This window comes from Oncorhynchus masou, chromosome 5 (genome assembly GCF_036934945.1).
Source record: "Oncorhynchus masou masou isolate Uvic2021 chromosome 5, UVic_Omas_1.1, whole genome shotgun sequence".
In the NCBI taxonomy this organism is placed as follows: Eukaryota; Metazoa; Chordata; class Actinopteri; order Salmoniformes; family Salmonidae; genus Oncorhynchus; species Oncorhynchus masou.
This window is the reverse complement of record NC_088216.1, coordinates 46,710,072-46,719,227: the sequence shown is the minus strand read 5'-3', so window position 1 is coordinate 46,719,227 and position 9,156 is coordinate 46,710,072. Positions and strand designations below refer to the sequence as shown.

Below are 9,156 nucleotides of genomic sequence, written 5' to 3'. Positions count from 1 at the left end.
CTGAACTTTATCTCTGTGTGTCTCAATAATAAATCACCAAAATCAATGGAATCATGTTCAAATTCAAATCATATTCCATGACATGCCCAAACCTGTTATTTAATATAACTTCCTGCCACAAACATTTGACACATAAAGCTCCAAACATTTTTTAAACAACTGAATATACTCTGTTCTGCAGTTCAATAGCAACGTACAGTAAAAAACACAACAACAAAACATATATCAGCTGAAGAACGTTCAAGTCAAAATATAAACAATAATCTGTGTTCCTTTTGTGGAGACACAAATTGTAAAAACTCCCTGAATAAATTAAGCTTGGTTAAGCATTGCAATGTAGTGGTATAACCTCAGTCCAGTGAAAGTATGGATAGATCCTCTATGTAAATTTGTGTTTGTAAGTGGTGAGGCACTTGTTGTTTTGAACAGGATCAGTGTTACATCTGAGCCTGCCACGCTCTCTAGTGCTCATCCTGTGTCTCGCTAACCTGCCGCCACTCCCCCAGTGCTCTCTCCCTCTCTCTCTCTCTCTGTGTGTGTGTGTGTTTGTGTGTGTGTGTGTGTGTGTGTGTGTGTGTGTGTGTGTGTGTGTGTGTGTGTGTGTGTGTGTGTGTGTGTGTGTGTGTGTGTGTGTGTGTGTGTGTGTGTGTGTGTGTGTGTGGGCAGAGACAGGTGTGCTGGAGGCAGAGCAGATCCCCACCAGCTGCAACCTGTTCCATTATCAAGACCTCTACATATACTCAGCATTGCCACTTCGAGATCGTAACCTCTGGTCAGCCTGTCTGCATTTTTAGCCGTTTGATCCTGCATAGATCATGTTTAAGTGCTGTGCCTGGTTTCCCTTGCCTGATGCTGTTTTCTTCTCTGCTACAGTTCTGTTCGCTTTGACTCTGGTCACTGTGTCCAGTCCCACATCTCGTCAGCTTCGCTACCCTGTCCTGGACCCCCCCCCCCCTACCTCCCACTCTACTGCTTCCTTGGATTCCTCTCTGGACCTGCTTACCCAGCCCAAACTCCCCCCGTTCCAGCCTCCGTCTCAGCACCTGGTTCCCTGCAACCTGCCCGAGCTTTTTCTGGCCTGCACCCCATCTTCCCCGTTTTTCAATAAATACCTTGGTTACTTTATCCCAGTCTCCTTGTCTCAGTCTGCTCTTGGGTTCACCTGCTCTGCTCCGAATAACACAGATAATGACACCTCCCCTTTGTCCATTTCCAGGCAAACTTTGATTCTCTGGAGGTTCTACGTTATACAGAATGTATGGAACATTAGAATGAATCCCTATAGTCGAAAATCCAGCATCTGGGCCTCCTGCCAACAGACTCTCTAGCCTCCCATACCATCCACATGTAATTTCCCCCCTCCTAGACCTCCCAGCAGTGAGTTCCTGAAATGAACCTCTCTGAACCCAGGATGTCGTCTCTGCTAAACCTTTCTGGGTTGTCTGGGAGACTCTGTAGTATATCACCTTTACATCACATGCTGGTCAGATCTTCAGACAAAGACTTGAGTGTGCAGTGTTTGGGTCTAGAACCACATGTGTATTCCTTCATATTCTTTACACCTTGAACCCGAGGTTGCCTAAGTGTTCTGTTTGTGTCCTTGTCTAATAACCAATTTCTATGTTCATGCAAGTTACTGATTGAATGCTGGGAGAAATCTTCACTGTAGCATTGCAATTTGGCAGTATGCCCAGACCCTTGTTTTGAAAATGATACCTCAGTTTCAAGGTCTCAGCTTGGAGAGAAGAAGCCTTGTGAGGTATTGGTCACACGACATTGGTCATTCACATGAATGAAGCAAACGTTAATGATAAATTATGATTAAGCTAAATCATGCAAACATTACTTTCTGTGTAAGAACTAACGGGACTGCCCCAGGAGAGCTCCTGACAGACATTCACTTTCGTACATGAAGTTTGTTGTAACCTCTCCAGCGCCCTGGCAATAAACAATTATTAATTTAAGATTGAATTTGAGTGTCCCTGTGTAAGAATTTCCACCACAATCATCTTACTCTTTCCCCCCTCTTCCTCCCTCAGACCAGATAGCCTTCTCCTCCACTCTTAGGAAGTGGTGCAGTTTCTTAAATTCCTCTTTTATACGTCTCTCCATTTGCTTGGCCTGAACCTCGATGTAAGGTGCCCTTTTGTCCGAGGTGACTTTGGTCTAATCCATTTTCTACTGCAGGGCCTTCAGTGTGGTTCTGAGCTGCTATCTCCACTGGGTTGCTGCCTTTGACACAGAGCAGAAAATGTGGTCTGTGTGATCAGACACACACTCCGCACAAACCACACACAGTTCCTCGAGGCAGAATAAACAGGGCCTCTGGGAGTGGAGGCTACACACAGCCTGCGGGCCCTTGTCTTCTACTTGCATAGCACCCTCTGTTACCCCTTCCATAGCCTCCTATGTGGGCCCCTGAGTATTCTGGCGATCCCTCTCCCTCAGCAGGGCATTACAGTTACTTCTTAGGGCCAGAGTGACTTGGGGATGGTCTCTGGAGGACCTGCATCAGCAGATAGGACAGTCTTGGACACCTGACTGCCTCCAGCTGGCCTCCAGGCAGGGCCTACAGGAGCTGTGGCTGCAGGAGAAGATGACAGGCTCCCTCAAGGTCTTGCAGCAGATGGGGCATGATAGATCCTCCTCTACTGAGGAAAGATAGGCTGAGGCTGCCATCCTCACAGAACTGTAATGGGAGAGAGTGAGAGAGGGAGTGTGTGTGTGTCTGTGTGTGAGGGAGGGAGAGCTCCTGTAAGGGCAAAAAGACATCCACTGTCACACTGCCCAAACTTTTCCCAACAACCAGAAATGACAAGGTCAGCAAAGGGTCAAAGCACACCTACATGATCCCAAGACTTGCAAAGTATGTGAGCTTGCCTAAATCAATCAAGTCAGAAACCAAGTACAGACTTATGACTCCCTCCTAAATGTATGGATTATCGAAATGCAGGCTATCACATAGGCAAGAAATGTGGCGATACATGGTTCTTCAAGTAAATTTGCATGATTTTGCGTGTGTGCCGGGTCATATCAATTTCAACGGCAGTACCGGGCGCTCTAAAAAGTTGGGTAAACAATACTTTCCTGTGGATATTTTATCTCAAATTACGAGCGGCTGAAGGACCAACCACACAGACAGCTGGCAGAGTAAGTTCAAATGTAGTTTTATTCAACATTCTGGCTTGTAAGGTAAACCTCTACGTTTCAGTCTGCATATCAGTATTGGTATAAAAGTCTGATGTATTAGGCAAACTACCACACAGCATTATTCATACACAGGGATAGCTGAATTTAGGGCAATTCCATGGTAATCGAGAGATACTGAGACTCAGATTTTTCACTTTAAAATATATGTCAAACAAAAACCAATGATTGCAAAGTTAAACAAATAATACAACTCTATGTACAATGACTACTTTCCACTAAAGATTTTACAAAAACACATTTACTTAAAGAACTGTGCAGATGCAAAGTTTGGTAACAGAATATCAGTTTGTGCCTTCATTCTTATCAGGACTGGAAATTGGTCCAATTTACACACTTCTCAAGAGAACATCCCTGGTCATCCCTACTACCTCTGATCTGGCGGACTCACTAAACACACATGCTTCATTTGTAAATGATGTCTGGGTGTTGGAGTGTGCCCCTGGCTATCAGTAAATTGCAAAAAAATAACAAGAAATTTGTGACACCTGGTTTGCTTAACATAGAAATTTGAAATGATTTATACTTTTAGCAATTACATTTACTTTCTTTAAGTATATTTAAAACCAAATACTTTCAGACTTTCACTCAAATAGTATTTACTGGGTGACTTTCATCTTTACTTGAGTCATTTTCTATTATGGTGTCTTTACTTTTACTCAAGTATGAAAATTGGGTACTTTTTACACCACTGACAACAGGCACAACAACTAAGTCGTTTTTCTCAACGTTGCCAGAATTCCCGCGGGGATCCACTTTTATCAGTACATTTGTAAAAGCCGAAACATTATGAAACTTCTAATCGACATTCTCTCATAGACCTCCGTACAAAAAAGGCTTATCTCAAGCAGACAGCTTGGGCGGGGCCATCATGACAGCATGCCTTCATTTCCCAGCATCCCCAAGAAAATACGGCAAATGTCCTTTTACCTCACGAAACGCGGATTTCAAGTTCTTGCTTTATTGTGTTGAGGTCTCTTGCTTGACCAATTGAGTATACGCGGGCAGCTAATGTTTGCAATTCTATTTTGAATCAAGGACGTAAATAGCCAACTGCAAACTTCTTTAACTTTATCTCTTTGCTGATACACGGTTGGGCGTGGACAATGTCGGCTCCAACAGTAAGTTTTATTTCTTTATTAACCTTACCTTAGCCAGCCTTGCCATTTATCAGTGTAATTTCGTGCATTTTATCAGTCATTCTGATATTCATTTTCATCCAGCTACACAGCCCTAAAAGTGAGTAGTGATGGACAGGCGGTTCAGGACAGTTCAGGACAATTCACGACAGTTGAAAATAAAATATTTTTGATTATGGAAAATGTAAGCGGTTTGGATGGTATAATGATTCTCTAAATTTGCTTGTTTATTCACATAAACTGAAATTAGGCGAATTATTGGAACGTTAGCAACCAGGAAATGGCGGAGCGATTTCTGCATAGTGCATATTTAAAATGCTTTTGGGAAACCGGGCCCTGCATATTTCTTCTGTCCTTCTCACAGTTAGCGGCAGAACATGACCAGCACACGCGGACAACCAGCCGTTCCAAGCCCGGCTTCCTGGAGCGTCTGAGTGAAACCGCAGGGGGAACAGTTACTGGTGTTGTACTGTTCGCCCTCTCCCTTTACGTCCTCTTCACCAATGAGGCGAGTAGTTTCAAACAGTGTGTGTCACAGCACAGTTTAAGTGTCTGTCAGTGGACATTTCTAGAATATGACAATTACATGGGGTGGCACATTTCAAATAAACCATTTATTTGAGTTGTGTGCAGTGTGTGTATAATAGGCTATTTGGCAGGTATAGGCCTCCAGTAGTCCAACAGTTGGTTTCCCACACAGGGAAGGGCCCTGAGAACGGCTACCTCCCTGGATGAGGGTCTCTCTCAGGTGGTGTCCCTGCACCTGTACTCCAGCCCACTGGACCATAACAACAACCATCTGGTTCACCTGACAGGCCCACTGCGCACCTTACAGGTATAGGCCTATAATACTTACCACTATGCATTACTATTTCCCTTACCAGTCTCATCACCAGGCCCAAATTCTATAAAAGGTGCTGTTTCAACTGAGTGCTGCTGTTACTCTTGGGTAATAATAAACCAATATAGGCCTACTACTTACTATTCAGTTCTCCTACTTCTCAAATGCTTTACAGAAGTGTTCCCTTAAGCCTCTTTCTGATCTGTCATGTCTTTAACTGGGCCCATATCCACAAAGCATTCCAGAGTATGTGCTGCTGATCTAGGATCTGTCCATATATTCTTATTTATTATGATCTAAAAGATCAGCACTCCTACTCTGAGTCACTTTGTGGATATGATCCCTGATCGCAACCTGTTATCACGTCCTCCTCCCATCCCTCCCCTCTCTAGCCTCTCCATGACCCAAACTACAGAGTGGCGGTGCAGGCGGTGAAGCTGAAGAGACAGGTGGAGATGTACCAGTGGGTGGAGTACAGCGAGAGCAGGTGAGTCAGGGTCTTATGATCTGGTAGGTACAGTGCATTCAGAAATTATTCATACCCCATTGACTTATTCCACATTAGGTTGTGTTACAGCCTGAATTCAAAATGGATTAAATAAATAAAAAATGCACGCATCTACACATCATACCCCATTGTGTAGGCAGGTAGCCTAGTGGTTAGAGCCTTGGGCCAGTAACCAAAAGGTTGCTGGATCGAATCCTCAAGCTGACAAGGTAAAAATCTGTCGTTCTGCCCCAGAGCAAGGCAGTTAACTCACTGTTCCCCGGGCGCCAAAGATGTGGATGTTGATTATGGCAGCCCCCTGCACCTCTCTGATTCAGGTGGTTGGGTTAAATGCGGAAGACACATTTCATTTGAAGGCATTGTTGTACAATTGACTAGATATCCCCCTTTCCCTAATGACAAAGTGCATATGCTTTAAACAGCATATGCTTACTTCAATTATGACCTGACGCAGAGTAAGGTGTTTACATGACTGCCATACTCTGCCTATTGCCGTAATCAGTTTAATATTGAATTATTAGTATGCCTGAAAACACTAATTTTGTCTTTGCTGAACTGGTTTTCAGGCACATGCAATTTTTTGGGTTCGTTCACTCACTACTTAACAGCAGATTTAAAAAAAAAATATTTTTTTTTATTTTTTTTTATATTTTTTTTAAAGAAATCCATAGCTCGTACTCATTCAGAATTAATACCGTGGTTGGGTTTTGGCAGCTACATGTGTTAGATGTGTATATTTGAATTTGTAACCTGCTAGTGACCATTCCTCAGAGACTATGACGAGGATGGAGAGTCCAAGACTGAGACTACGTACAACTACAGTAAGTACAGACCAGTGGAAGATGGCTCATAATAATGGCTGGAACGGCGTGCATGAAATGGCGTCAAGCACATGAAAACCAGCCATTACCCATGAGCCCGTCCTCTCCAATTAAGGTACCACCAACCTCCTGTGGTACACACTGAAGTATTATAATAAGGGAAGTACTATAAACACGACACGTTTCAAATTTATCCTAACTCTTTCTTCAGATTCAGAGTGGAAGGCAGAGCTTATCAACAGCAGGAACTTTGATAAAGAGATTGGTCACATCAACCCGAGGTACTCTAATTATTTTGTCCTCTGTCTCTTTCTTTCTGTCTAAGTCACCTACAGCCGGTATTATGTTGTTGAACTGGTACAGAGGTATTTAGTCATCTCTGTACCTGACATGCTGGTGATTTTTTTTTTTTTTTTATTTTTTTTTTTAACAGTGCCATGGCAGTGGAGAGTGTAACAGTGGTGGCTTCTGAGGTTCAGGTTGGACCTTTCTCGCTCTCCAAAGGTATCTACAGAACACAGGCTAGCAGCTCCATTGCTTGTCTAACAACCTTTTTGAATTGTATCCCAGTGATATTCTTAATGATTGGTTAATTGATGAATTTGTTTTATTTTCTCCTGAGGATTGGTGGATCAGATTGAGAACTTCCAGACATTGAGTCTGAAGGGTCTCCCCGCCCCTGATTCTGACTCCTTTCTCACGGTTGATGAGGATTACTTCTACCACACCCAACACCCCCGCAGACCAGAGGTGAGTGTCACTCTCAACACAATGGCTGCATTTAAACAGGCAGCTCAATTCGGATATTCCCCCCCACTCATGTCAAAATGCCAAATCAGATCTTTTCAGAGCTGTTCTGTTTGGTCAAAAGACCAATTAGTGGGGGAAAAAATGTCAGAAAATGGCTGGCTACGTTTAGACAGGCAATCTCTTACACTCAAACAAAGCTTTTCTAACGATGGCTCACTACGCAAACAACTTTTTACAATGACTTGCATACACATGTATAGCTTTTTACAGACTCACCAACACAAACCTACAGTTTTTCACACAATAACTCACCTTCATAAACCTATAGCTTTTCACATAAAGGCTGGTATGCACAGGCTCATGACACTCATATCCATTCTATTCACTTGTATCCATTCTATTCAAAACTTTGGTGATTTGTTTGCTTGTGTTTAGGTGGGAGATGTGCGTGTGAGCTTCTCCTATGCAGGACTCAGTGGGGAGGGGACCTACCCTGGGCCAGCCCAGACAGTGAGTACATAGAGCTCAGGCGCTTTATACTGATCTCAGGTTGGTCAGCTTGTAGATTGCTGTTGTCAACTTGTGAAATTTCCATCTCCCAATAGAGAAGTTATTTTCAACTCTCTGTTATCAGTCATTATTTAGCATCAATCACTGTGTACTAAATGCTGCCCCCATGTACCCCTTATGTCACTGTGTACTAAATGCTGCCCCATGTACCCCTTATGTCATTGTACATACTATATAAGTCCATAATCCTTTTCAAATGAGCTGTCAGTGGAACAACTCTTGTCATCAACTGATTGCTAACTGGAGTACTGTAACTGATCTGAGAGCCTGGTGTCCCACAGGTCAGTGTTGTGGCCATGCAGAGCTATGACACCCTGAAGCCCTTTAGGACCAAATCAGGAGACACACTGGAGATAATTTATCTGGAGGAGCTCACTGCTGAGGTGAGGTGGTGTTTTAAAATAAAATTTTAAGGATGTGACTTTTCCTGATGACTTCTGACAATATCCTCTATTCATCCATCACTGAAATGTACCTACTCTGAACTATGTCTTGATTTTTCTATGCTGCCTTGATCACATCCCTGTTGGTTTTATTTGTAGGAAGTGTTTGAGAGGGAGCATAATAACAATGCTATGCTGACCTGGGCTCTCAGGGCTGGAGGCTGGTTACTCATGTTCCTTGGCATTAGTTTGATGATCCGCATCATCCACACACTGGGTAACACAGTATTGGTTAACTCCAATATCTCATTTTACTTTTCCTAAGCATAGACATGTGGTTACGTTCCACTCATTAACTGCTCTGCGTGTATTTTGTTATCCAGTGGATTGGATCCCTATTCTTCGAGAGCTGATCAGCGTGGGGCTGAAGCTCTTCGCCCTGTGTATTTCCTGCTCCCTCTCCCTGCTCACCATCGCCTCTGGCTGGATCTTCTACCGCCCCCTAGTGGCTGTGGGGCTAATCGCCATGGCTGTGATTCCAGTCGTCATCGCCCGCTCTCGCGCCCCGGCCAAGAAACACCAATGATGTTTAACGCTTTGAACTGAACGAGCCTCGTCATCAGCTCTCCAATCCTTGCAGAACAATCATTTGAGATCTATTGTCACCTCACCAAATAGTCCCTTAGCTCTTTGACAGACCCCTCAGGAATTTAGATAATGTGGTCAATCTAAGGAAAGTGCAGAACAATATGTTACAAGACAAATACATTTGCACATATTGAAACATCATTGAACAAGTTTAGCAATAATACCAAAGACTTTAGAAGGGATATTTAAGCATGTAAGGCATTTGATTGTATACTGCTTATGAATGAGTTACAAAATGTTAAATAAAATGTGCGTTAAGTTGTCCACCCTCTGTGCTGAGAACTTAGTA

At 43.3% G+C, this 9,156-nt stretch overlaps 1 protein-coding gene across 1 annotated transcript; it reads left to right on the top strand.

Moving 5' to 3' along the window:
• The first annotated feature begins 4,081 nt into the window (after nt 1-4,081).
• Nucleotides 4,082-9,131, top strand: LOC135539688 (transmembrane protein 43). The gene is made up of 12 exons (XM_064965729.1): nt 4,082-4,328; nt 4,711-4,854; nt 5,047-5,181; nt 5,580-5,674; nt 6,467-6,516; nt 6,728-6,797; nt 6,950-7,020; nt 7,139-7,266; nt 7,702-7,776; nt 8,118-8,219; nt 8,379-8,496; nt 8,603-9,131. Exons 1-12 carry the CDS (start codon nt 4,314-4,316, stop codon nt 8,803-8,805), a joined length of 1,206 nt encoding a protein of 401 aa, XP_064821801.1. The 5' UTR covers nt 4,082-4,313; the 3' UTR covers nt 8,806-9,131.
• The last annotated feature ends 25 nt before the right edge of the window (nt 9,132-9,156 follow it).

Bases quoted from the DNA above. Each gene is read 5' to 3' on its own strand.
- LOC135539688 (XM_064965729.1), top strand. The intron at 5,182-5,579 runs GTATAGGCCTAT...TCCCCTCTCTAG, and splicing joins GCCCACTGCGCACCTTACAG to CCTCTCCATGACCCAAACTA. The intron at 8,220-8,378 runs GTGAGGTGGTGT...TTTTATTTGTAG, and splicing joins TGGAGGAGCTCACTGCTGAG to GAAGTGTTTGAGAGGGAGCA.